The sequence below is a fragment of the Rhizopus microsporus genome (genome assembly GCF_002708625.1).
Source record: "Rhizopus microsporus ATCC 52813 unplaced genomic scaffold scaffold_27, whole genome shotgun sequence".
In the NCBI taxonomy this organism is placed as follows: domain Eukaryota; kingdom Fungi; phylum Mucoromycota; class Mucoromycetes; order Mucorales; family Rhizopodaceae; genus Rhizopus; species Rhizopus microsporus.
In genome coordinates, this window is record NW_019671942.1 from 10,412 (window position 1) to 37,398 (window position 26,987).

At 38.7% G+C, this 26,987-nt stretch overlaps 8 protein-coding genes across 8 annotated transcripts; 3 read left to right on the forward strand and 5 right to left on the reverse strand.

Annotated features, from left to right (window-relative positions):
* Window positions 1-319: 319 nt before the first annotated feature.
* On the forward strand, window positions 320-1,172 carry RHIMIDRAFT_270276 (uncharacterized protein). The gene is given in 3 exon segments (XM_023612181.1): window positions 320-538; window positions 606-994; window positions 1,014-1,172. 2 exon segments carry the CDS (start codon window positions 769-771, stop codon window positions 1,037-1,039), a joined length of 252 nt encoding a protein of 83 aa, XP_023461726.1. The 5' UTR covers window positions 320-538; window positions 606-768; the 3' UTR covers window positions 1,040-1,172.
* A 3,361-nt stretch (window positions 1,173-4,533) lies between these two features.
* Window positions 4,534-6,013, reverse strand: RHIMIDRAFT_241972 (uncharacterized protein; the record flags this gene model as incomplete). Its single annotated transcript, XM_023609689.1, has 3 exons — window positions 4,534-4,746; window positions 4,791-5,764; window positions 5,818-6,013. The coding sequence occupies 3 exons, from the start codon at window positions 6,011-6,013 to the stop codon at window positions 4,534-4,536; spliced, it is 1,383 nt and encodes a 460-aa protein (XP_023461727.1).
* A 340-nt stretch (window positions 6,014-6,353) lies between these two features.
* Window positions 6,354-9,110, forward strand: RHIMIDRAFT_241973 (uncharacterized protein; the record flags this gene model as incomplete). The annotated part of the gene is made up of 15 exons (XM_023609690.1): window positions 6,354-6,567; window positions 6,612-6,784; window positions 6,837-6,913; window positions 6,970-7,083; window positions 7,132-7,180; window positions 7,225-7,519; window positions 7,584-7,690; window positions 7,735-7,865; window positions 7,921-8,072; window positions 8,123-8,263; window positions 8,309-8,454; window positions 8,504-8,558; window positions 8,606-8,737; window positions 8,820-8,902; window positions 8,946-9,110. 15 exons carry the CDS (start codon window positions 6,354-6,356, stop codon window positions 9,108-9,110), a joined length of 2,034 nt encoding a protein of 677 aa, XP_023461728.1.
* Window positions 9,111-12,897: 3,787 nt separating this feature from the next.
* On the reverse strand, window positions 12,898-14,240 carry RHIMIDRAFT_208564 (kinesin-domain-containing protein; the record flags this gene model as incomplete). Its single annotated transcript, XM_023607070.1, has 5 exons — window positions 12,898-13,197; window positions 13,252-13,691; window positions 13,750-13,820; window positions 13,871-13,897; window positions 13,963-14,240. Coding segments are annotated over 5 exons (1,116 nt in total), but the record flags the coding sequence as incomplete, so codon positions are not given.
* A 154-nt stretch (window positions 14,241-14,394) lies between these two features.
* On the reverse strand, window positions 14,395-16,407 carry RHIMIDRAFT_295406 (uncharacterized protein). Its single transcript, XM_023614178.1, has 2 exons — window positions 14,579-16,407; window positions 14,395-14,492 (listed from the first exon to the last, which is right to left on the reverse strand). Exon 1 carries the CDS (start codon window positions 16,370-16,372, stop codon window positions 14,795-14,797), a length of 1,578 nt encoding a protein of 525 aa, XP_023461730.1. The 5' UTR covers window positions 16,373-16,407; the 3' UTR covers window positions 14,395-14,492; window positions 14,579-14,794.
* A 574-nt stretch (window positions 16,408-16,981) lies between these two features.
* Window positions 16,982-21,202, reverse strand: RHIMIDRAFT_79842 (uncharacterized protein). Its single transcript, XM_023615711.1, has 13 exons — window positions 20,581-21,202; window positions 20,099-20,529; window positions 19,605-20,035; window positions 19,220-19,555; window positions 19,058-19,164; window positions 18,671-19,007; window positions 18,501-18,622; window positions 18,314-18,454; window positions 17,968-18,257; window positions 17,865-17,916; window positions 17,430-17,810; window positions 17,253-17,377; window positions 16,982-17,206 (listed from the first exon to the last, which is right to left on the reverse strand). Exons 1-13 carry the CDS (start codon window positions 20,932-20,934, stop codon window positions 17,017-17,019), a joined length of 3,297 nt encoding a protein of 1,098 aa, XP_023461731.1. The 5' UTR covers window positions 20,935-21,202; the 3' UTR covers window positions 16,982-17,016.
* On the reverse strand, window positions 20,883-22,730 carry RHIMIDRAFT_270299 (uncharacterized protein). Its single transcript, XM_023612182.1, has 7 exons — window positions 22,642-22,730; window positions 22,528-22,590; window positions 22,352-22,477; window positions 22,145-22,306; window positions 21,887-22,084; window positions 21,273-21,838; window positions 20,883-21,217 (listed from the first exon to the last, which is right to left on the reverse strand). The coding sequence occupies exons 1-7, from the start codon at window positions 22,642-22,644 to the stop codon at window positions 20,956-20,958; spliced, it is 1,380 nt and encodes a 459-aa protein (XP_023461732.1). The 5' UTR covers window positions 22,645-22,730; the 3' UTR covers window positions 20,883-20,955.
* An 880-nt stretch (window positions 22,731-23,610) lies between these two features.
* On the forward strand, window positions 23,611-24,380 carry RHIMIDRAFT_295408 (uncharacterized protein). Its single transcript, XM_023614179.1, has 2 exons — window positions 23,611-24,018; window positions 24,073-24,380. Exons 1-2 carry the CDS (start codon window positions 23,623-23,625, stop codon window positions 24,220-24,222), a joined length of 546 nt encoding a protein of 181 aa, XP_023461733.1. The 5' UTR covers window positions 23,611-23,622; the 3' UTR covers window positions 24,223-24,380.
* The last annotated feature ends 2,607 nt before the right edge of the window (window positions 24,381-26,987 follow it).

Genomic DNA, 26,987 nt, shown 5'->3' on the forward strand with positions numbered 1-26,987 from the left:
TGACATTATTACCTTTGGATCATTTTTAGACGATCGCTTCTTGCTTCTACATCTATCAGACAGTAAGCCTCTGGCTGCCCATTGTTTTACACATCTATAGATGTTCCATCCGCGTTCTTTTGCTTTTTGTTCTAGTATCATTGAATAGTATGTTTTTATATCGTCATTTATGTCTTTCCAAGTAGTCTTAGTGTGAAGTACAACTTTCTGTTTGTTACTTACAAATCAAACCAAAAGTTCATTCACTTGATGTGCAAGCATGGAAAAGAGCATTAAAACAATCATAAGCGTGTTTCTGGTGACAAAAAGATCGTTGTTCGCCAAAAGGACACCCAGCGCATTGGTTGTCCTTGCCACATTTACGCAAGCAAGAACAAATTCCAGCAGTTCGAAATTTGCAGATCACACGCACTGCATTCTTACCAAATGGCTACGGATTGCCGAACGTACGCTGTTTTTCGTCATTTAGACGCAGTGAAGCTCAGCACTGCGCAATCTTTTTGAAAACACGAAGTATAATGCGAGCTCTATTTTGGAGGTAAAGAGAAACAGTGAATGCTTTGAAAACATCCACCACAAACCTTTTTTTTCCCTCTCATTATTAGAATCTCAAGGCTCAAGGCATTAACAACTTAGTAGCCAGAGACTTGCACAACATCAGGCAACAACATTTCAAATCAAAGGAATTCGAGTCCAGTGAAGTTCTCAACTTTGTCAACAACTTGAAAACAAAAGGTTACATTGTCAAGGTTAGAGCCAACTCCAACAATGTCGTTGACATGGTTTTTTTTTGCAGAATCTAAGGCAATTGTGGAAGCTCATAGTATGCCTGAGTGCATTATAATTGATGCCACGTATAAGACCAACTCCCACGGGTTGACGTTGCTCAGCATTGTTGGCACGACTAACACTACAGGAGACATAAGAGATGCCTTAACGACGTATCATACTACGGGAGTGTGGATGGAACATGAGAAAACTGAGAACTATTTGTGGGCTCTGCAAATATTCAAGGATTCTGTGTTTCCTGACGCTTTGATCGCAAACACCTCTTTGGAACTTCCAAATGTGTTTATTACGGATAACGAATCTGCTTTGCGACGGGGAATTACAGCGGTCTTCCCTTTATCAAATACACTGCTGTGTTATCCTCACCTTTTAAGAAACGTTCAAAAATATGCACTTCAGAACTTAACGAAAAATTACAGCAATGGAATACAATTTATGATGGAGAGATATCGGAATAGTTACTAAATTACGTTATTAGAAAATGGCCGTAACATAGTTAAACTTCGTGCTGAGAAGCTATTTTATGAGCTTGTATTTAAGTGTAAAGATGAAGAGTCGAAAAATACTGCAGTAGATGCATTCAAGGCTTACTTCCACTATTTATGGTGACCAACACCAGTTCATACAAGTTAAAAAAAAATGCTAGAGCATTATTTAAAAAACAAAGTATCTCTATATAAAGACAAGTACTTTGACATTTGAACTTATATATCTTTATTGCAACAGATCGCATAGACGAAAGAATGGAGGGGATGTTAAAGGGCCGTAGCACGTTCTCTAGCACTGCTCACTGGTTTGACACAGTTGATGCTCCCCAAATAGCTGCAGATACATACAATACCGTTGTTGCGATGTATACAGAAAATAACTGTAGCTTACTTTTTTGCCTTTTAACAGTAGCCTGCCAGAAAGGAGTTCTCCAATCATCATGTGCCTCCAAAGCAGCCACTTTTACTTGCTTGAAAGACAACAAAAGAAAAAAAATTAAATAGCCTAGAATTAGCCCATTGTACAGACCAGTTATTAGAGTGTTTGGATTACGTGACAACTCTTTATTATATGAATAAATAATAAAAGACTTAACCCGTACAACGTCATTTATTATTAAAGACATTTCAGCTCTATAATTTTTATCGCTATTAGTAACTTCTATTTTGTACGTTAGTTCTAGCTTTTGATTTTGGTTTATATATACTACTTACGCAGCAGTTTCATTATGCATGAAGGTAGAGAAAAAAAATACTAGAGTATTCTTTTTATTTAAAAAGATTGCGAATATAAAATACCAATAGTATCATGTATATATATATATATATATATATATATGCAAGTGGTTAATCATGCACACCGCAAACCCCAGCTTGTGGATGCAGGATACTTCACCAAGGTAACTACGAACAGCCTTAGGTAGTGTGAAGTTGTAGAAAAGACACTCTAAATGAAGCATGCAAATTTGGTCACTTTGGTGCTGATCATATCCTCAAGCACACTCATAGCTTAGACATGCACTGATCGAATCTATTGGTGAATGCAGTCCAATATGTCAGTCAATGCCCTACTTGCCAAAAGTACAATGTACATAAAAGAGGCTATAACCCTCAGAAACCTGTATACAGCTACATGCTTGGTGATTCTTACGCTATGGATCTGGCTGGACCATTTAAGTATAGATTCTTTATAAAAAGAAGCTGAAAAGGGTTTACTTAGGTACAGGATCTACGTTTTTCTTAGGGATCATGCCTAGGATGACGGGGTTCATATTAAAATAGTAGGTATGTGGGATGATGTCGTTAAGGATCGCGCCCAAAGCGGATTATTCTTCCAAAATGAGTAAGACTCTTCCAACAAGCTAAGCACCATTCTCTTTTAGGGTATCGTATTATTCTCCGACTTGATTATGATCAGAAATGACTTTATATAGTTTATTATAGATATCAATTAGCTCATACATAAAGAAAAAGGATTGAATACTCTTCAATTTCATCAGATTCAATTAACAAGATGCTGTCAGCAGGACCTGGGAAGAGAACAATACGATACCCTAAAAGAGAATGGTGCTTAGCTTGTTGGAAGAGTCTTACTCATTTTGGAAGAATAATCCGCTTTGGGCGCGATCCTTAACGACATCATCCCACATACCTACTATTTTAATATGAACCCCGTCATCCTAGGCATGATCCCTAAGCGTTCGGCCCGAGATCTACGTTTCAGAATGTGATCCCTAAGAGCACTGCAGAATCTATGACTCCTATTTATAATGTTATCAGTGCGATTAACTATTGTTATTGGTACTCTTATTCTTTATTTTCATCAGATGCAACAGAGGAATGTAAAGTAGAATGTATGCTCTACTGTAAGGTTATAAAGCATTATAATGATTTATATCCAACACACTAATGATGGCTAACGATCAATGTAGGGCACTATTGCTTTCAGAGAGTGACATATTTCCAGTACCAGAGAAACACTTGGCGGTATCAACATTATTTAAGTTGCATAGTTCAAAAACTGTTCCTCATGTGTAAGTAAGCAAGTGGCGCAGAATAGTAATGAAGATGCTAATAGAATAGCCGAGTGCTTAGATGCAATAAATTGTTTGGTATGGGCCAAATAACAAATAACAGTCGTCCAGACTACATAAATGCCTACTATGGAGGTGAATGCCAATACGCAAATCGTGTGGGTGAAATAAAGATTGAAGCTACCAAAATAGGGATAATGAGAGACCTCTATCGGATGGCCTTGTTCAGCAAGAAAGCCTTGAAACAAGAAAACTTGAAGGGAGTAATCTCAAGCAACTGGTAATAGATATTTTGCTAAAGCAAGGAGAAGGCATTCATATGTTTTTTATAGGAAATCGAATATCGTTTTATGCTTTGAATCTTTTTCTTCCCCAAAGTCTATACATTCGTAGAGCTTTGCACGATCACTATGCCAAAAAAAGGTGAATGCTACATGCCAGAAAATACACCAGAAAATAGGCTAAATAGTGTAAATACAAATTTATCATAAGTGGTCTTTTTTGATCAACTGACAACATAAGATTAGGATAAATAACAACACTTCTTTTTATCTCTTCTTGAAGAGAAACAAAATATGTTGGTAACTTTATAAAGTCATGTTTAGCGCAGCGTCGTACATTCAAAAGCTCTATTGGGTGATATCATAGGTAAAGGGTAGAGGTAGCGCCCGTAGTGTTAGTCTAACTTCTGTTGTATTTTCTGTGCATGTAGTGTTTCCCCAAAGAAAATGCAAAAAAAAGAGACTTGCAAGAAATAGATAAGCTCTATACGCTTGTTAATTTTTATCGTCGTAAATAATGTGTACGTTCTGAAAAAGATATATCCAACTATCGTAGTGCTATGCTGTCCTTAGACTATGTGGAGGTTAAAATTGGCAATAAAGAAAGCTTTCGTTAATGCTTTGTCATAAGAATCTAGTTTTTTGGATTTACTGCATTGTTGTTAATAGCTGTAAAACCTTTGTGCGTATAAAGTTAATAAAGTACGGTAGCTCTACAGAAAATGTAGACTAACATTGCAAATAATTAAATACTCTCGCATTATCTATACTTTTGTTTACAGTGAGAGCGTAGTTGATGTGAGCTTAGATAGTTGTTTCAAGGCAAGGTAGCTTAATTATGGCTATACCTGTTGAGGAAGCACTCGTTTGTGGTATCTCAGTAGAAATTCAGATCTCTCACTCCAAGGAAGTATAGTTATTAGAATATCGCAGTCATTTTCTTTATTCATTAGAAGTCGAGTCAATGTCAAACGCGACTTTAATGCCTCCATTACTAGTCATTACTGTAAGATCACCCTTATCATCCGATTTATGCCGATAGCCTCGCTTGATATAGTTATTATTTTCCACATAATGTACTTGTTCATCTTGCGCTACATGAATCTTGCCTGAACCAGATGTGGTGAATGCAAACTTGCCTTCAAATTCATTGGTCTATAAAGTAATAAGTATCTCCATGTCATACAAATGAATCATACCATATGTAAATCAATCCAACCGTTGCTGGATGCTATAAACACATTATTGTTCTTTTCACCAGCAATATTCGCCACAATGTGCCCATTTGAGGTTCGAAGAATGACTTGTTCTTTGGCCACTATTTCATCCAACACTTGAATGTTTCCATTGGCTGTTTCAACATTGAACCTGTTTGATGCAACGCGCCCTGATAACTGAACGGGGCCATTAGCTGATTGAATTTGAACTTGATCATCCACTTGAAGTGATCCTAGCACTTGTATGCGACTATTCGAGGTTGTAAGATACGCATTTCCTTTGGTTTCCACGTCCATCAAGTCAATCGGACCATTTTTATTTTTGATAGAGATGAGATCATCTCCTCTCAGCTGCTCTGTAACAGATATAATTCCATTTGCATTATTAATTTGCAAAGTCTTTCCGGTCCAGTTATTTAATGTGATGTCTCCATTGGCGTTCTTGATGTGTAATTTCTGTAAGTCCTTCACTAATGGCTCTACTTTTACATCCACATTATTAAACGTAATAAAGACTTCTCGGGTATCATAAGGCAAATATACATCCATACTAATACGGATACAGTTATGCGCCCACTTGGGTGTCTTGAGCAATACTGTGGTTATACTGCTATTGCCGTCAATGTCAAGGGATATATTCTCCTGAAGGTCAGGTGTAACCTCGATAGTGCCCTTTATTCTTCCTCCAGATTCAACTGGAATAATCGTAAGTTGGCCACTGGATGTTCGACCATCTAGAGTAATATTAATATTCCTTTCAAATTCAATGGCCTCTGGAAACTTTTCCCAGGGCACTAAGCCTGAGCAACGGCCGCCTCGTACTGACTTGGCTTTGAAGGTGTATGTAACAATGGTGACTAATATAGCTACAAATATAAATACACACCAGCTTGGATGACATCTACTTGAGGTACGCTCCACTGGTTCTTCTGTCTGAACGTTTGTATGATATGCATCTATTGAACTTGGGAGTTTAACGCTCTGTCTATACAAGAAACGAGTAACTTACGGGGGCCGTCAGAGAAGCCACGGTTATTATTGGACTGTTTTGATATAGGAGGTGTATTGCCCAGTAGCCTTACTTGTTCTTCATTTATGCTACCATAAGCGCCTGTATCTGACGTTCTTGGCTCTCTTGAGTAAGGAGGAGGAGGTAACTCAGCTGAAGCATCGTCTGGCTTATGAATAGTAACGTTGACAGACATTAATAATGAGGAGAGAAAGAAAAAACAAACAAGCATATATTTGTTTGTATACACGCATTCTAGTGCTACCACTCCTTAAATGTACAACATCGCCAAGTGCCGGCTTGGCATCTTGAAATATACGTCCATCAAAACTGAGTGCTTATGATCATATACATCAAGTTGTTTCTGCCAAACAAAATCTCCTTAACAATCGCTGCGTGCATAGCTTCAAGTCCTCATTTTCAAAAAAGAATGCCCTTGACCAAACTGGTTTATGCCTTGTTAATGCTGTGGTACACTCGAGAAAACTAATTCAAAATACGACGTCAAAAAATCTCCTCCTTTTTTCCCCTTTACAATGTCAAATAATGACTTTACACATTTTGCGAAACGGATATTAACTGATCCTGCCAAGTTTATTTCATGGTGCCCAGTCTCGGATCTACTACTAATTGTCTCACCAGATAACGCGCTTTCATTATACCGTGTTGCAATCAAGCAACTGACGCTCTTGTGGTCATCAGAAACAGCCTTTGATTCGACCATTACTTCAGTTACTTGGAAGCCAGATGGTACTTGAGAGATTTCAATAAATTAAGATTAACAGGTTGATTAGGCAAAGAGTTGGCTATTGGTTGTGAGAACGGGGTAGTGTATAAAGTGGATACACGATATGAATCACTTTGCATATGCCAGTGTTGGCCCCCTGAAAAGTCAAGTCGTCCATTATCGGCTATCAAATCGCTTTTTTGGACACATTATGGACCAGAAAAGAAGGATGAAATCATTGTAAGTTAAATACTGCCTTTCATTTAAAACATGATACATCTTGGTTATTTAGGAAGGATTCGATCCCACTGCATTTGATCCAGAATTGAGTTTACCAACGTTAAGCCACCTGCCACTTATTGAACCAACGTAATAGGCAAGATAGATAATAGAGTGTATATTACCAATACTGATAATTATCATAGCATAAAAATCAATGTTCGACACAAGAAGAAAACATTACCAGAGAGACCTTTTGATAATGCAGAAACTCAGTCTATTTTGTTTGTGGGTACAGACAATGGTGATATGATTGCTATGTAAGGGTGGATATTCTATTTGAGATAGAGGTATTGAATTTTATATAGCCTGAACGGGGTCTATCAGATTGGTACTTTTAACCTATCACAAGAAAAGGTATATACACATAAAGAAATAATGCTTTTCCTAATCTAATATAGACAGCAAAGGATATTTCTATACTTAATATTGTTGCAGCAAGCACTATATCATCCATCAAAGTCTTTGGATGCACCAAATTGACAAACGAGCCCTGTCTGTTTACGGTCGATACGAGCTTTTTAGAATCCAAAAAGGAAGAGATCTCCAGAGTTGCCGAAATAAAGACACGTCTGGATTATCTATTTCAATATGCAATACATGTCATCGAGACGCTAAAAGACCATCATAGCTCCTACACAAAACTTACAAAGAATGTCGTTGTAAGCGCTTCAGATGCTATTATCAGCAATAACGGTAACAAAAACATCCAAAAAGTCAGTTTGAAAGCCTTTCCCTGATGTTTTGTCCATCTACATAGGCGAGCTTCAAAAACCAATTCCAGAGGTAGAATTCATTGCGATATTGGCGACAGGCAACTTATCACAGGCCATAAGAGAATTAATAACAGATGAATTAACACCACAGGTAATAAACCACATTTTTGGAGCCATTAGATTAACATGTGGTAGTTTATCAAACAATGGGAGACGACCAATAACCATGGCTACCAAAGCTCTTTACGAATCATATGCGAGCATGCATTACCTGTGTTTGAAAGAATACTACTTCAACTAAGCGATTCTCTTGGCCATAGCTTATGGTAACCTGGAAGATACAAAGTATGAATCCGTCATTAAGCTTTCTTTTTATAAAAGGAAAGAACGATACGAACCGTTCCTAGACGTGGCCTCGGTTGAATCGTGTATCGATCATGTAAACAAGTTGATTGTTCTGATCCGGGATTTAGCACAGCATATAAGACGTCTGATAAAGCTGTTTGGAGCATTTATTGCATGGATTATCAAAGGTTTGATGACACGTACCCTCTCTTACTTGTGTGCTAACCAAAAACAACAGTCTCTTCCAAACTAGCAGACCCCGAATCAGCTGAATTACAAAACGAACCAACACTTTGTGAAGAACCCGAATGGGTGTTCGAGTATCTAGAAGAATGGTTTGTGACGGACAAGATTGCCAAATTCTTTATTGAATCCAATGGTAACCAAACAAGACTATTCTTTTCTACTTATTAACATAGTTTAGGGAACGATGCATGTATAACCAAGTTATTATCAGATACAGTCGATCATTATACATCCATGTTTCAAAGGCCTTCAGAGACTATATCGAAAGAAATGAATATCAAGTTTGCAAAGTATCGATTACATGAATCTAATAGTCTCTTATCAGTAAGTGTTTAAATGGAATAACTACTTGATGCCTCATATCTTTTAAAAGAGTATCACAGCAGAGAACTGCCTTTATTATGTCCTTTTGCAGAACCCACAAAAGTGTACGTGAGTCATGCTGTTGAACAAATAGTACTAATGTATTATATAGTAATTTTGCTAAAAATTGATTTTTCGAATCAGATGCCACAGTACGCATGCATAAGTATAGCAAATGGCGATATCTCGGATGCAAAGTTCTTTGATGATAAAGAACTGGGTATTCTTGTAAAAACTGGACAAGGTAAAAAAAAATAAATAAATAAATAAATAAATAAATAAATAGAATATACATGATTTTACATCTTTTTCAATCTTTCCCTCAGATATCACTATTTTATATACACTATTGTTAAACCATATCAGCTACACTCATCAACGCTCTGAATTAACGTCCATAGATCTAGAGGTACATACTACATATCAAAGATGCATGTCTAATGAACTCATAGACACAACATGAGAGGCATTTACTCTTGAACAAAATGATTGATGTCAACATAGGATGTAATGGCTTACCTAATAGACGTGTATTTGCCACTGTGGCGTCCAACGGTCTATTGAATATATACTCTATGGATAAACAAGAAGAACTGGAAGAAGAACTGGACGAATAAATATATGTTTATATTAAAAAATAAATTACAAAGAGAGTATAACCTAATTAACAACAATGGTATATACATATATTTAATCATCCTGATACGTTCCACTCATCGCACTCGGTGTTCGTTCGTATTCCCATCTTGCTCTCAATTCGTCCATACTACTACTACTATGTCTGTGTGATATCTTGGCTTGCGAAGCTCGGGTGGGTGTTTGTGATAGACGATCAAAGACGTTACCGTTCGTAGGTGTACCGGCACGTTCGATCGTAGACGAACTGATCAGCGATTGTCTCTTCAAGAGCTGTCCTGGACTTCTTTGTAATGACATGGTGGGCGTCATGATACCTTCATAGTCGTATTCGGCCATGTAATGATTACTATTGCTAGCCATCATACTCCCCACAGGCGGCATATTTGTTCCCTTGAGAGATAACTCACGAAGCGATGCACGGCGACGCTGTAGCAGTTGCTGTGGTTGGATCGGCGGCTGTTGTACCGAGAAGGAACGTTTACGCAGCAACGAGCTTTGTGACGACGATACGGTGTTGTTATGGGATGCCTGTGATGAGGAGTAGTCGGATTGAAGTGAGGCACGGCGCAAGTGACCACTGCGAATCGATGAGGTTGATGATTCTCGATCATTTGCATATCGTGCAAATTCGGCTGGATTCATCAAGGTCATATGAATAGGTGATTCGGATCCGCCTGTACGCTGTTGCCAGGATAATCGCTTTTGGATCATATTATAGAAACGGTCAGGAGAAGGCGTCGATTCACGTGCAGGGTAGCTTGCAGTGCGTATGGCATTGCCCTTTTCTGTCAAGGCAGCAGGTGCTCTGATACCGCTCGGTGTCCTTGTCATGGTACTACTCGTATAAGCTGGTAAGGTAATGGGAGATGGGGGAGGCAAAAGGCCATCCGAATGGGTGCTGCTTCTTCTTTCATAACTACAAGTGGACACAGACGCTTCATCGGGTGAATCATGCATGGTATATTCAGGCTCAGGAGTTCCAAGCAAGCCTCGGAGCCCATCTTCATAGATTTTATCAAAGATGGTGTTTCCGCTATTCATGATATAATCCTCAATCTTGGTATCTATCCGGTCAGAACGTTGGTTCATACCCTTGTGTCGTTCTTCCAGCTTTCTGATCCTACGTTCATTTTCTACCGTGGTTGCAATAGCTGCACGCTTCATGACGATCAGGGTTCGGCGAAGATCGTGCACGGTCTTTTCCAAATTCTGCATCGTCATCTGTCGACTGCATTCACTCATACGTGAATTGAATATATCGTCTACCAGGGCCTCAATGATATTTCGACACTCATCGACTTCCAATGACTTTAACAACCTGATGGTGGCATCGTATACAAGCTCAGGAGCAGCATTGGCTGGAACATTAAACTGTTCTTCTAACACATCCATATCGGTCCATTCGTCGCTTGGTGGTGGGTCAGTGACGATATCATCAGCAAATGTCACCTTTCGCTTTTCGTGGTGTTGTTTTCCTGCTTCAGGGGACTGTGCTTCGTCCGCTTCGCCTGCGGCTTCTGACTGTAGACCCTTGATTCTGGCAGAGAGATATGAAATTTCAGCTTCTATGAGATCTACACGTTCATCGGCTAAATCAATAGCCAGGGTATCCATAGGCTGTCCTGTGAGTTCAGACGTCTCCCTTTCAGCCATGTATATATTCTTACGCTCCTCCAAGAGCTCCAGTTTTTCAGCCGCCAATCTCTCTCTTCTAAACAAGAGTTGTTCCATTTCAACAATAGCCTGTTTGCCTTGAATATATTGGTACAGCATCTTATCCAGTAACTGCTTCTTGCGAGACACACGGACTTCGACCGGAACTGGGTTCTTACGACGACGTGGTGGACGATAACCAGGAAGGTTACGCATACCTCCACGACGAGCTACCGCTGCAAAACTTCCACCAATGATATGAGATACTTTGCTCAAGAGCTGTTCGTCCAATACACCGCCCTCACGCACAGCTTTCTTGACCAGATCGGTCAACATCTTGACCTGATTCTGACTGATCAAGATCTCCTTATCACGACGCTTTAGGGTGGCCTTTTGAGCTTCATGTTCACGTTCTAGTCTTAGACGAACATGGTTGATTTCAGAATGCTGTCTCTGCAGCTTGGATATCTTTCGTTCTTGGATCGCCATCTGCTCTCGCACTCGCTCCGTCTCTTGCTTCATTCGTTTGATCATGCGTTTCTTTTCTACCTTGAGCGTTTCCACGTTCACACGAAGGGTTCTCAGCAGTGACTCTTGTTGATTTCGGGTCGATTGCATATTGGTAATCGTGCGATTATAGTTGCGCTTGAGTTCATGAATCTCTGTGACAAGTTGTTTCATCTTGGTCTCATAGGCATGACGTGTATCGAGCAGCTGCTGCTTTTCTTTCATCTGAGCGGTGACGTCTGTTCGATGAGACGCATTGGCGGCAAACGCCTGCTTGGTCTTGGCCAGTGCCTCATCTCGCTCCGACTGAAGCTCGATCAGTTGCTGGTGGAGGTGAGCAATCTTTTCGTCAAATTTACGACGCATAAACGCATACTTGGTCTCTGTCTTTTCCAAATGGGTCACGAGTTCTTCCTTGACACGGATATCGGATTGAATCTGGTGAAGCATGCGAGCGAGCTGTGGGTTTGGCTTTTCGTTATGAACAGAGGATGCGACAGAATCAATGGCTGTAGAATCTGTGGATGAGGCGGATCCGATTTCAGCATCGTCAAAGACATGGTTTCCTAGCGTCTTTTTGGTTGCCGTGCTTCTAGACGTATGGGGTTCCCAGGAGGGTACAGATAAGGCTTCGATTTCCATCACCAGGTCCATATCGCCATGATCGATGGGTGAAGAGGTCGATGTGTAATTGCCTTCATCCGAGTCAGAACGCTCAATTTGGTTTGCCTTTTCGTACATGGCCTTTTCTGCTTTTTCAAATGCTTCGAGTTCTTCTTCCCAAGTGCGAGTAGCATCTTCCATGGGTTTCAAGAGGTCTAATACTTCCATGCCCTTTTGTATTTCAGCTTTGGCTTTTGCAATGCTTTGTTTAATTTCGTCTTGGAGTAAATGGTCATCCTCATTAATGTAACCTTCATCGTCTTCTTGATCATTCTCGTTTCTCCTTCTGGATGTCTTTAAACTAGATGATCGAGACACAATCGGTGATCGTCGAACAGAGACACCGGATGTCTTTCGGGCTGACATGGCGGTAACAGCACTCGAATTAGCAGAAGAGTTTCTGGGGTATCTCTTTCTTCTGAACCGGGTACTACTATTACTGCTATGATTGCCATGCGTACGACGACGGTGAGAAGATGAGTGGTGTTCGGGGTAAAATGTACTCGAAAAGGAAATAGGCGTTGCATGCATGTTGGTCGCCTTTGTACTCTCCACAAAAGCCAATCTATCACGCGTGTCGGATAGCTCATTGGTGAGGTCCTGGATGGTCTTTTGATACTGTGCGACAAGTGGGTGGGCCTTGACTGGGTCATTGCCCGATGGTGCGACGGCTCGTGTCATGCTTTCTTGATCATTGATAAACTCACCAAGTTCACGTTCCATGATCATCGTATCACGCTCACTGGTAAGTTGGATAATGGTCGTCGACATATCTTGCATCCGGTCACGTAATCGTGATACTTCGGCCCGTAGAGCACGGACTTCCTGATCCGCACCAAGAGAGCCATTGGATGAGGCCTCTGCTCTAACTGAAGCCAGTTCCAGTCTTAATCGAGCCAACTGAGCACGAAGCTGGTTGACTTCCATAGAGGACCCTGCAAAATCTTGATTGATGGTCACTCGATTCTTGATGTTTCTGGCACGGTTTGCGTATTTGAGCGTATTGAGGGTTTCCATAAAATTAGAATCAGCAGGAGATACACAGGCAAGCATGAGCGTTTGACTGTTTCCACCTAATGAATCTTGTAGTAAACGAGTCAACTTGCTGTCACGATAAGGAACATGCGTCGTCTTGCGAGATTCATCTCCTAAAGCCGAGATTACATTGCCAAGAGCCAAGAGACCAGAGTTGATGGAGATGCCTTCTTTTGCACGATCGCCTTGAGCATTGGTACGCTTGAGCTATATATCTTGTATTAGTCATCGTTTTACAAACTCATAGAACAGCTTATTTACTCTTTCTGAACCAGCCAAGTCGACAAAATGAAATTTACTCGTCAATGCAGGTTCATCCTTTGATTTTTGTTGCTTTAAAATCACCGAAAAGACAGCATGGGATCGAGAAGAGACAGTGTTCATGTCAGTTGAGCCCGTAGTACGACACAAAGAGCCCTTGGCAAGATAAGACATGAGTTCTTCAGGGCTATGACACAGCTCTTCCCTCACGCCGCTCCAATAGATGTTTCCGGCGATATCTTCTCGAATGGTCACTTCTACCGGAGTCACATTGGCAGGCAATGCGCCCTTCTTCTTCATGGCTGTATGAGGGTTTAATAGATCAATCAGCTCTTCATTATACAGTTCCAAAAAGGACACATAGACTTCGTATTTAAACTCTGGCTCGGACTGCGCCTGTAATTTTCGGAATAGGTCAACGATGCAACGTGGTACAATTCCTGTCAAAGTTGTACAATGGATGAGAAAAACAAGAAACAGAGGTTTGTGCACACATACCTTCATGTTCGGGATTCACTGTTGCCTCTAATCCAGTGCCCATACTATACGTCTTTCCAGATCCTGTTTGACTGTTTTTAAATATGAGTATTGAATATAAATAATGACATGTATCTTGTACCCATAAGCAAGAATAGTGGCATTAAACCTATAAAAAAAAGCCTAAGTTGCCCGCACAGACATTAGTATATCTTTTATTTTTATTTTTTTTACCCTTCAACAAATTTCTCTAATAATGGTGCAGCAGCCTTTTGATATACTTCTTCTTGTCTAGTGTCGTTACTAAACACATAGTCATATGTAAATGATTTATCTGTTCCAAGTAAAATTTGTGGTTCATTGGGGATAAAGCTTATACATTCTGTGCAGTTGGAGAGCTGTTCTTTTTGTGTTAACGGTCTAACGCGCAAACCAACCCTACAAGATATGAGTCTATATTGGAATAAAGATGAAGTCAAGATGAATGAATACCTTACTGCCGTTGATGTCATGTTGAAATGAGTATTTTGTTAATAGTCTTGTTCTTTTTTTAGATATTTCGTTATCAACTGTATCGTCACTATTTTTAATATTTTTTCTATTATAAAATATATATTATGAAGACAAAGAAAATGAGAGAAAGATAAAAGATGAAAGAGGGGGAAAAAAGAAGTATAAGGTTTATAACTATGAAATTGAAATGCCGAACAAAGTTACAGACAGGCATCTATAAATAAAACTACAGAACAGATGCAAGGTATCTGCTGTGATTAGTTGGATCAGTAGAATAGAACGTGACCATGATAATAGACGAAAAAGAAAAAAGAGCACTATTTTTGTACTCTATTACCTCATTACAGCATCCTTTTATAAACAAGTATACATTCCCCAGAGAAATTATATTTAGAAAAGAAAACCTTGTCGTTATTAAAATTTCTCCCCTTTATACTTTATTGATAGTCTTTTTGTAATTTACCAAACAAGTGTAATACATGATAGAAGAAGAGAAAGAGATTTTTATTATATGATGATACAATTTTTTCTTTTTTTTGTTATTGACTTTTTTTTATATACTAAAACCCAAGTCTTTTGCTACAAACTTTGACTTTTTATCAATCCATTCCGTCAGACCATAATCTGCTCCACCACCATTGTGATTGGGTGAATGCACTTTTTTGAAAAGATTTTCATACGTCTGCTTGAATGACCATCCAAAATTGATACCAGGAGAAAGTTGCTTGATCGAGCGATCCCATTCGAGATCAGGTGCGAGGAATTGATGATAAGCGACAATATGCTCACCGAGCGTTCTATTGTTGAACAGTGTCTTGACGGTCTCTACTAGATAGGATTCAAAACGAGCATGAAGGTTCTTGTTTTCGAGGAATCCATTGATAAAGGTACCACCAGGATAGTGTGTAGGATAATCCTTGTAAGAGATCTTCAAAACGTCCTTTGATAAGTTGACACCAAATGTTGCATCGTAATCTTGACCAAGATAGTACCATTTGTTATTATTGGCGTAATCCTTGTAAGCTCCGTCATTGGTCTGTTCCATCCAGTAACCATCCCAATGACCAGCCAAGTACTCCATCACCATGAAACGGAGGAACTGGTCGACATCAAACACATTGTTATCAAACTCGGCAATGTCCTTGTCATTCTTGAGATCCAATTCATCAAACGCCCGAGCTAACTCTAAAATGGCATCAGCGTCCTCAGGGGAATCCTTGGAAGGCTTGAACATAGTGTATTCATTAGGGTTCAGCACATCAAAGCTAGCACCAGTTGCGCCATTGTAAAGGGGGCCCATCTGTTCTGGAGGATGGCCAGCGTAAAAGTTTGCACGGATATAAGAGTATCTTGGAATATCGTCCAACATGTTGAATGTACCATAGCCTTTACCATTGATGAACAGTCGGACCATATTTGCTTGATTGGCATACGTTCCCATAGCTCGCAGACAGTCTGCATAGAGCTTTTCACGCATCTGTGTAGGATCTTCTTCCATATTGCGAATCTTGAAGTTGTTTCGGTGATTAATAAAATCTCCGTCAGCAAAGGTCCATCTCCAAGATTGTTTTGCAGGATTGTGGCGTTTTCCAGCTCCTGTGATGCTAAATTTGACATCGTGAAAGGTTCTATAATAGTCCTTGCCAACCATCGTCAGTGTCACCTTGAACTTTTGTTTAGGAACGGTCGAGACTAGCGTATCCATATCTTCAGGGTCACCTTGAACAAAGACGGTAGGAATATAGTTGGTGTCAAAGAGATCAGGATTTTTGTCGGCACGAGTCCATTGTTTGCCATTGTCCAATGGGCGAGGAAGAGGAGGAATGGATGCATACGTGATGGGTCGTCCAAAGAATTCGTTCAGCGTCTTGTTTGTCTTGGGGTCCAACTTTCGCTTGAATTCTTCTGGTTCTGAATCGGCTATATAAGTGTATACAGATTCATGGCCAATTTCGAATGCACCAGTATACAAGGGAACATCGGGACTGACAGGCTGTAAGTTGCCCACTTTGCCATTCACCTTGACCTGAACGGTCTTGGAGCCCGGAGATATTACGTTGAATTGAACGACTCTGGCATGAACAAGAGATGCGGTTAAGAAGAGACAAACACTGTAAGAGAGGATCTGCATTTTTTGGATGTAAAAAAAGGGAGAGAGTGAAAAAGTAAACGAAAAGTGAATAAAATCTCAAGAATTCGAAGCTTATATAGCCTCCAAAAGGCTCAAAATAAAATAGGAGCCGAGAACATTGTGATAAAAACCACTCGCAGTAAAAGTAACTCTAACGAACTCATTCTTTCTCTTCTCTCTCTTCCTTTTTGTGTTTAAATGTCAAGTCTACATACAGGTCTTTTTTAAGCCTGGGCTGTTTTCCCACATCGTTTATTTTACTCCCTTTTTTTGAAAGGGATAATAGAAGACAATGTCCACCCCTTAATTGGCGTGTGTGTTTTCACAAAAAAAATCTCCTTAAGGCTGGGCGATAGTAAATCGAACAATTTTAATAAAGCTATTTTTAAATAAGTTCAAGTATAGCCTGACTAATATATCCAGTTCAAAACAATAGCAACTGAATTCTCCGATATCTATTTACAATACAAAGGTACAATAGATCCAATAAAGGGGAATTAATTGACATAGTTGAATTGTCAAATTTTAAAAAAACTGTCAACCTTAGTATGCAAAAAAAAAAAGCCATACCATCAAAAACTTCCGAGTTATAAACTTATTTTGCCTCCATCTCCCCTTTGAATAATCTCTCTGTACAAGTTTATTTAATCCTTTTGTTCAGACTTTTCAATATGTGATATTTCATTCATCACTTGTTCATAATTCAATAAAAGACTCTGAGCTTTACGGAGTTTACGGTTCAATTGATCCAAAGTATTCTCATCTCGAGTTTCTTTGGCAAGCTTGATAAGGAACATGGTGTATTTGTGGATATAGACATAATGTTTTCCAGGCCTATCATCTTATTAGTTTTGTTATGTCAACTAGTTTTATAACTTACAGTTCCAAAGTTGGTTTCCAGATGTTGATGTGATTCTTTATGGTTGGTTTTAAAGTAAATAATTTGACAAGTTCAGATTTGGCCTTGTCCGCATTACGGAAAATATGGTAATGTATCCATGCAATCTATTTTAAGAAAATAGTTAATAATGCATGAATGTTATGCTTATTTCCTTACTCGATAGACTGGGCGGTGATGCCAGTTCTTTGTATCTGCATGTGTAATGTCCACAAGCCGCTTGAGAATGGCTGAATAGGCAGACGCGACATCTAAGGGCATATAGCCAGCCGCACTTTCTATTAGGCCATGATTCTCAACCGAGTTAATATGAAAGGTATTCATTCCTAGCTCTTCAGGTGGTCCGTTTGTCATTTGTGCTGCTCTTATACTCGCCTCCATCCTCAAGTACTCCATTACAAGATTTGCGCTAATTTTTTGTTGGTAAAGATATTTGGTAAGGTAAGAGCAAAGGATATAGACTGGCTCAAATGGACCCTCCTTTGACCCTTCATTATGCCCACCCAAGCGGATAGCATGTATGAACCAATCAAGCACTTCCTAATGACAAAAAAAGTTATTACCTGTAGCGAAATGATGCCCTCCTATGTTTACCTTGGGTGGACGATCAATTTTTGCAAAGCATTTGCCTATTGCATAGTAACACCTAAATATATAAAATAAGAAACTATATCTCGAGTATGCATCATGTATTTACGGCCATTGCTGTTTCTGTGGAAGCTTATTTTTAAACGCATGGATATACATCGCCAGAGATAGTTTATATGCCGCTTTCCGATGAGGGATCTCTTTCTTTACACTCACAAGGGTGCCCTCAGCATCCAGGTAATTGTTGACTTCTTCGGGCTTAAGAGCCAACATATCCATAGGTGGACTAGCCATAGAATACAAAAGATCGCCCAGTTGCATAAACATTTCATGCTTTTGAGAGGAATTTAGTGCTAAACCTCCAAGGTAAATAGCTCTTAACAACGAATGGAGCGCTTTCTAGAGAAAAAAAATCAGCATACGTATACAAATGCTTCCCTTGTTTTCACATTTACCTTTTGATACTCTGCAATAAGATTTTTATGAGAATTCACATTCGTTGCACTCCAGTGCAATTCTTCATCTGCAAGCTGGTGATAACATGCTCCAAGGTCATACCAGGCATTACTATCATCAGGATTAAGTATTAAATGCGACTAATAGACAAAAGTTAGCTTATATCATTTGATTCGGTCCTCTTACAGTGAATTCATCTATAGCCGTCTCAAGGTCAACCATGTTTTTCTCACTAGCAATCTTGGGCCTATTTTTAATTTGAATACGAAGTGTCTTGCCTCGAATCCAAAATATTTTATAGTAAACGTCTACAGAACCCGTTGAGACACATGTTGGCCATAACCAAATTAGCTTACGTGATATATTATGCTTTTTTTCATCAATAGGCACAGTAGGTATAAGCGTTTTTCTATATAAACCGGTAATGGACGATGAAAGACTAATGTCTCTATCTAAATGATTTTTGATGATTGTTCTGTTGAAATGTATAGGGCTTTGGTTGTCCACCTTGGGAAGCTCTTCAAACAGGTCAGACACGGCTTCTACAACTTCTTTAAGGTCGCCCTTTAATAATGATCCGCTCTTCAATCGTTTCACTGCCGCATCCGCAACCAGGTTAAACAAGCGTTCAGCAGCCTTTTGGTCCATGCTTATATGTGTACAATAGTGCTCTTCGATTAAATCAGATTCACCCTAAACATAAATTAATACACATAGTTCACTCGGGTTTAAATAAGGCTTACACCAAGGTGAACACCATATATACAATGATAACATTGATAGATGTCTTTTCGAAATGCCTGACCATCCATCTCTATTAAGCAGTCTAATAGATGATGCAAGAAGGCGTCTATATATATATATGAACCGTTAGTCTTTTTTAAACAGATCAAATAATCTCTTACTGTTCGCTACGCAGCAAATCTCTCTTTCTCCAAGTTCATCATGCAGTTCCTGTAGCAATTTTACCCAGCTATATCTGATGCTATGGGTATCCTGTACTTGAGATGCCAGCACTTGCTTTATAATGTGCGAACTAATGACCCATGCTTTGACTACAATAGAATTAAATCTGTTCGACTTTGTCGTTCGAGACGGTGTATGAGGGATGCTGTCTGGTGAGCTAAAGTTGTTGACAAGCGGAACAAAGTCTGGATGTCTAAATATATAGAATAATGTCATCCTTTTCAAAACGGATAATCCATCCATAAAGTCCTTATCCACCACGTTAATGAGCCATTCTGCAGTATAAATGAGTACACAATATAAAAGTGGATCTATGACGTTTACCATCCGACTTGGGATGTTGTAGCAGCGTCACAAGTTCATCCATCACTTCAGCCAAATGCTTTCCCATTTTGAAAAATAGCGTATCTTCGTCTTTACACAAGATTGATTTCGATTGAAACTGTCTAAAGCCATAAGTCACGAGCTGGTTAATTAAAGCAACAAAGACTTGTTTATAGCTATTCCACGCCTCCACATGTTGTTTCGCTTGAACGTATGCTTTTGCAAGCAAGAGGGTCATTTGAATCGTTTCGTCAGATCCAATAGGATCATCTATATCAAGATTTGACTTAATCATAGGTTTGATCACTTCAATGACTGTAGAAAAATCGCCAATGTCGCTCTTTTCTTTGGCTTGGATCAATAGTTTCCCCACTTGTAGTAGGGATAACTTGTTTTCGATGCTGTTGAGGTCAATAAAGGAGTCATACATACTTTTTTTTTAAAGAAAAAAAGAAAGGAGAGTGAGCATTCATTAAAGATGTGCATTAGGTTACCTTTTTATATTCATGGTAGTGAGAGACGCATTTGCTTTCAGCAGTCTTTTACATTTTTCATAAAAATCATAGGCGCTTTGAATATCATCCTGACATTGGGCCAGCTTTCCTTGGATAAGCCAATACCGCAATAAAACCTTTTGTTCATCATCAGTTAGTATTGTATTTTCCTCGGGTGCCTCTGTCTTCACGTTGGATTGAATCCACTGTGTAGACAGGTTGAAAAATATACGCTCCAGCAAGTCCATCCACACTTTGGTAGCCTCCATTAGATTCTCAATTTGTTTCACTTTGGATTGTTTTGATAACAAGTTTGACATTTTCTTTTTGTAATTCGTCGAAAAGCCAACATGAGGACTCGTTTCGTGTGTCGCCACCATGATGGTTCGAACCAATCTATCGATAAAATATTCGCAAATTCGAAGTGTCATCTATAAAAGGGGGGTCAATCTGTGGTTCGTATAATCGAATCATAAGCATACCAGAGCCTTTTCATCATCATCCACACATGTCATACAGTTTACGAAATTCATGTCAAGAGCAATAATGATGTCGGTTATGAGTTCCAACAGGTTATTGCTTAAGAATGGCGTATCATTGTCCAGATCCATATCATTTTTCACTACTGCACTAACCAATCTACAAAGGGTATCCACAATACCTGAATTATTTTCATTCAACCTGTGAATAGTCTCTTTCACAAAGCGAATAAATTGCTGTTCATGACTCCCACTCTTGGTATGATTTAATGAAAATAAGGTCAGACCTTTTCCTTTACTATTACTTTCAAGAGAGTCAAGATCGCCCCTTTTTTGAAGAAATATGTTGGTTATCATTCTAACTTGTTTAATCCTTTCTTACTTTTTTCCATCCATGTCCCAGCAATATGTGCTTTCTAATTCACCTATTTTTATATCAAACCAATCCCAAAAGCTAGGCTGTACGGATATCACGGATTGCTGCGGTTCAAACCATGGGTTGTCTCTGTACAAGCTGGGTATGTCTTTTAATGATTCATAAAATCTTTGCATTTTTGCGTTGAATTCTTTTTCTTCCTCGAGCATTTTTAGCCGAGAAGTTTCATTATTCAATAATTTTTCCTTCTTGCGTCTTGATGTTCTATTTTTACAAAGTGAACACCTTTTCTTCTTTGATAATAACTATAAAAGCATACCTGAGACTTGGTTTTTTATCTTCTTGTTCACTATCTTCGTCTTCTACCGCTATTGCATCGTCTTCTCTGTTTCTTTTTTGTGGATTTATGGCTATACCGTTGGATATACCTTCTTCTGCGTTTACAGGTTGAATCACTGGGGCGGATATTGGGTTACTGACCAAAGATGGCACGATCACTTCTTCTCTTGTGGGTATTGTTCTGAAATCGTCATCACGCTTGTCAATTGTTATTTTGATCGCAGCATTTATAAATGATGTATTGCTTATGTCTATATCGCATTCTAGAGACTCATCTTCGATCTCTTCTTCTAGGTTATTCGCAGTTGATTGCTTCTTATAGACAGCAAACAACTTTTCCATCAGTACGGATAGGTCGGGTCTTTCTATTTTTACATGTATTGGTATCGCATCTTCCTGGTCATGCTCCATATCCATTGATTCCATCATGTGCTCACTGTTCATATTTTCCAATAATAGTTCACCTCTTTCCCATTTTGGATAGTATCTCAATGCACCTTCTACATAATAACGACAAGTGTAAAAGTCACCGATATCATATAATACCTACATAACAGTTAAAATAATGTACAAGAATATAAAACTGCCACTTACTGTGCAGATGCCTTCAAGGCATTTCCATTGAATTGGAGTCAACTGATCACGAATGATATCCAAAACATTCTTTCCTGTACTGTTTGCAAGCATTCCTTTTTCATAGGCCAGTCTGGCGAAGCGTAGATTCTTTAATTTTCTTGATAGTTGTCCAATGCTATACCACACTGAATGATCTGTAGGATCAATTTCCACTGCCTAAATCATATTTGCATATCAGTAAAGTGTATATACTAGGATTTGCTTTTATTATTCTACTTGTAAGTAGTATTTCAGGGCATCTTTTGCAGAATCAATGTCGCTATTCTTGATATACTCGTCTTCCAACACGGATGCATAATTCTTGGAAACAACATAGAATAAAGCTGATATGAGTGAATTCTGATCTTCAGTATCATTGTTGCTCTTTGTATTTTTCATCTAATGTCATGTTAAGAAACAACTTTACACGCGCGTATTTTTTACATTCTTTGCTTCCTTCTTCAAGTACTTATGATCGATCAGTTCTTTATACTTGGCTTTGGCTTCATCCATGTGTCCCTTTTGTTGTAGTCTTAGTGCTTCTTCATAAATAACCACTAATTCCTCTACCTAATGATGGGGTTCAACATAACAATTGAAACTATTTGTAATTTTGTTACTTGTGCTCCACTTTCTGCCTTCTTGCTGACAACAACGCCTTTATTAATAGTACACCAGCTATTCTACACGTCCTCATGTTAGATTAAAACAGGGTAAAAAGGGTTTTATTTTACCATAAAACTTTAATAATTCGTTTAAAGGGAAGAGATTCAAACCATTGACAACAGAGGTGAAGGAGGAGTTTTTTACCGTGACTTTTCTGGTAATAAAGTACCCAGCTTGTCTAAAACTGGAAATGACGGGCTCTTCTAGTGGGACCAGCCATGATGTACCATTCTAAGAACGTAGAATACATAAAACCAATAGCGATCGCACTTTAGTTGATTATCAATTCTTTCTTTATTATTAAAAAGGCGGTGAATTTTGTCTTTTTGAGAGAAAGGAAGATAAATGTGATCAACGCATAAATAACACGCAATTGAAAAAGTTGTTAGAGACTTCATGTAAATAGTTTGATCTTGACTTCTCTTTTTCTCTTATAAATCCTCTTCTTTATAATGTAAGTATTTAATATCAATGTAAATAACTAATTTACTAATCATTTCTTTATTCATTCTTTTGCTTCTGATGGGCTCTTTTTTATCATTATTTTATTGTCTCATTTATTGTCTGAAATTATCATTTTTTTATCAGTGTGAGAATAATTTGTGAATAAAGTGTATACAATAGAAGGAGATTTTAAGAGTTTAGATTAAAACGCTACGTTTGCAGCCTTGTCCCCCAAAGCACTCAAGTGGATCGGTTGTATTTCTAAATTTGTATAATGATCTGAGCGAACTACCTTATATGGGAATACGCACATTACGACTGTATTATAAAAAGAATTGTTTCTTTGAATGAGGGGGGCCTTTTCACTATTTGTAGTAGACTTTCATTCTATATAAGTGAAGTGCTTGTGTCCATCAATCGTTTTGACAAGGGACACGCTGAGCACTTTTATCGCACTAGTATTTCAACACTAAATATGATAGATGAAACAGTTCCTGCGTCTTTCGCTGTTTAACTTTTAAGTACATGATCTCCATTTTTGGAAAAGAAAAACCGTCACTCTATACAAGACAATAAAACAGTTTTTCTAAAGCTTCTAATCTAAAATGTTCAAACGTGTTCGAAAGGAATTAGCCAAGCAGCATATTGAAGAGAACGAATTTGATCCTAATGATGAGGAAGAGAAGCTTGCTGGTGTATTCTCAGATACAGATACAGATTCAGATAGTGACAATTCGGACGATGAAGAGACAAGGCGGCAAAAGAAGAAGGCTCGTAAAGCATTAATTGCAGCCATTAATGCAGGCGCAGAATCCTCTTCAGAAGAAGAAGAAGAAGAAGAAGAAAAGGATGGACAAACGATCGAGACATATACCTGTAATATTTGTCCTGATAAACAACTAAAGAATGAAAAACAAGTTGAAGTCCATTTACAAAGTCGACAACATCGTCGACGCGAAAGATACCTAATCAAAACCGGACAGTTACCATCCGATGAACAGGTAAGAATTCATAAAGCACATCTAACCAATGCTTACGTAATCAACTCTTGACAGGTGCCTGAAGCAAACAAGGAGCCAAGTCCAGAAGAAAAAGAACAGAGGAAAAAAGCAAAATTAGAAAAGGAAAAGAAGAGAAGAAAGGCGCTAAAGAAAGCGAGATATCTTAAAAAAAAATCAGCTCAAGAACAAAAGGACACCCAATAGATGTAAAATAAAAAAGTGTATAATCAGAAGAGAAGGAGAGCCTTCTGTCTATGTAGAACCCAAGTATTACGAAACAGGATTTAATTTAGTAAAAAGAGGGGAGGGAGCATTTAAAGTTGGTAATACAAATAGCCCATTTAACTAGAAGACTAATGAATAAAAAATAACGTATTATCGTTTTACACTTACCGAGACGTTAAGGAATGCACAGCACACTAAATCCACGGTACCACTAGACTTTTGAAGATCTTCTGAAGCGAGAGCTTTCATATCGTGTCTTGATTTGTAAACAAAAATATCAATATATTTAATGCACTGCTCACATCGCGATTTCCAAACTACACCATAATAACCTGCATTGTTGGCAAGTTGTGAATATGTATATCGCCCCTTTCAATTAATCTGATGTAGAATGGGTCGCTTTGGATAGATCCATCGCTGTTAGATCTATCCTCGCTGCTGGTGCTCTCATAGTTGCTCAATATCCTATAAGTATGACGGTGAATACGGGTGAAGAGATTATACTGAGCAAACATAGCCAAAACCTCTCTAATGATCTCCGGATTAGCTGCACTCAACTGGGATCAAGGAGCATTGACGGTAGAAAAGCGCGTCATGGATCTGAAAAGCGTTTAAACCGCCTCTGTTTTTATTGTTGTCGTTGTTGTTGGCACGATCCTCAGATAAAACAACATCGCAGACCAGAGAAGTAAAGGCAAAGGTAGTGTTGTGTTGACGTAGGCTGTCCTTGAAGTGGCGACGTTGTCCATTCTAGTGAAAACGGCCCATCAACTGCTCAGGCGGCTGAGGTAAGAGAGATGGTTGGACTGAGCCCTGTTTACATCAGGACTCCTAAATGGGATTGTGCTGCGAGGATGTTTTTTGCCTTTCATTAATCCAGTACAGGATGTATGAATGGGAGGATAGCCCTTATCCATGAGTCCAAGCCTCAAAGGTCGAAGGCAAAAAAACTACGTGATGTATGCTACGCGCGCTCCGCTTTTACTAGAGACACCCTTTTTGTGTGTGCCAGGCTCCGTTTGTACTGGAGACACCCATTTTTGTATACAGCTTTAGTTTGCTTAATGAGTCCCCTCAATAGTAAACCTTTATTGTTTAATCGGCTTGCATGATGAGCGTATAACAAAACTGAAAGCTCATCTAATTATGTTAACAAATATTGAAGAAACGGAGCCTGACACACACAAAATGGATGTCTCTAGTAAAAGCGGAGCGCGCGTAGCATTCCCCTATGCAGCAGAGGTATGATCAACAGGGTCTGCTCTGGGTCTGCCCCTTGGCTCGGTAGAGGCTTCGTTTCCATCGTCTCGTTGAGTCCGACGTCTATGTTGTGAAGCCGCAACTCTGACTCTGCATGTCTCGTATCATCATATACTGAATCAACTGGCAAAGGTGCACGGTAAGATTAGTAGTTGTTAGTAAGCGCAGCAATGATATTGTTGCTCATGTACTGATAGGTACTTATTTTTCCCTGTGCCCCAAGGCTCTTATCGAAAGTGCAATATGCATAAGAAAAAAAAGAGTAGGACGGGATCAAGGTAAGACAGCGCTCACATCGTCGCGTGCTCGGTCCGTTCAGATGGTAAAAAAAAAAATCTTTTTCTTTGCATATTTTTTCTGATAATAATAGTTCAAGCAGGACAGCATTACATCATTTTACAGCATATATTAGGGGGATAGCTAAACTTATTTCTGTATATGGATAAAACTTTTGTAAAGTGATACTATAGTATACAACAACTGAGTTACGATAAGTGCTACAAATGAACGAAAGTATCATGTCATAGTTTACTGAAAAAAAGGCAAAGAATTCGATAAAGGAGAAGGGAAACAAAGAAAAGGGGGAAGAACTCTTTTCTTAATGGGCGTCATCACAAAGATCCAGTTATGGTTTTTCCTCCTTTCTTTCTCTATATTCTTTTGTGATCATCAGCAATAAAGTACGAATTGCACAATCAAATTGAATCCCACTTTTATTTTCTTAAACCATGTTATCGCTGGCATAGAATGTACGGACATATATACGGCAAAATAGACTTTAGCATTATCATGTGCCTCAAGATGGACTGAGCGCACTTTGATCAAGTTACTATAGAAACTGACAACATTTTCTTCTAAACCTTGCGCATAGTTAGGAATTGGGAAGAGTGCATACATGTGTTGTAAAATAGACTTACTTGCGTATTTATATTTCATTCGTCATTTGATCAATGAATAGGAGTAGACACGCCTTTATGAATCATCCCTAGTTCCATTTACTCCCTTAACCTCTCCTTGAGTATCTCCCTTCTGTCCTTTTTCTCTTGTGAAAAGAATCGAGCGAAATCATCTATTTCTAAGTCGTGACTTTGGTGGGAAAGCTGTCAGATTACAGTATGACAATCTAACAAAAAGGGAATCTTTGAGGTCAAGTGCATATCACTTTTTTGTGTAATACATGAACAATAGAGTGTTGTGACTTTGGGGGGAGATTAGGGGGAGAAACCCCATCCATTTTACTTGTTAAAAAAAAATACAAAATAACATTGCTACAAAGAAAAAGAAATAATAGCCTATTCAATATCTTCTCTCTCCTGTATTATGTAGCCCTTAAGGAAACATTTGCCTTCATAATAGATATAATCCTTACTTTTTTAGTAGTCATCTTTTATTGACGCATTTGAGCAAAAACTTTTTTTTATTTAAGCAGCGAAAGCTATAAATTTAATTGGGTAAAAAAAAAGCATTACTTCTTTTTTCTTTAT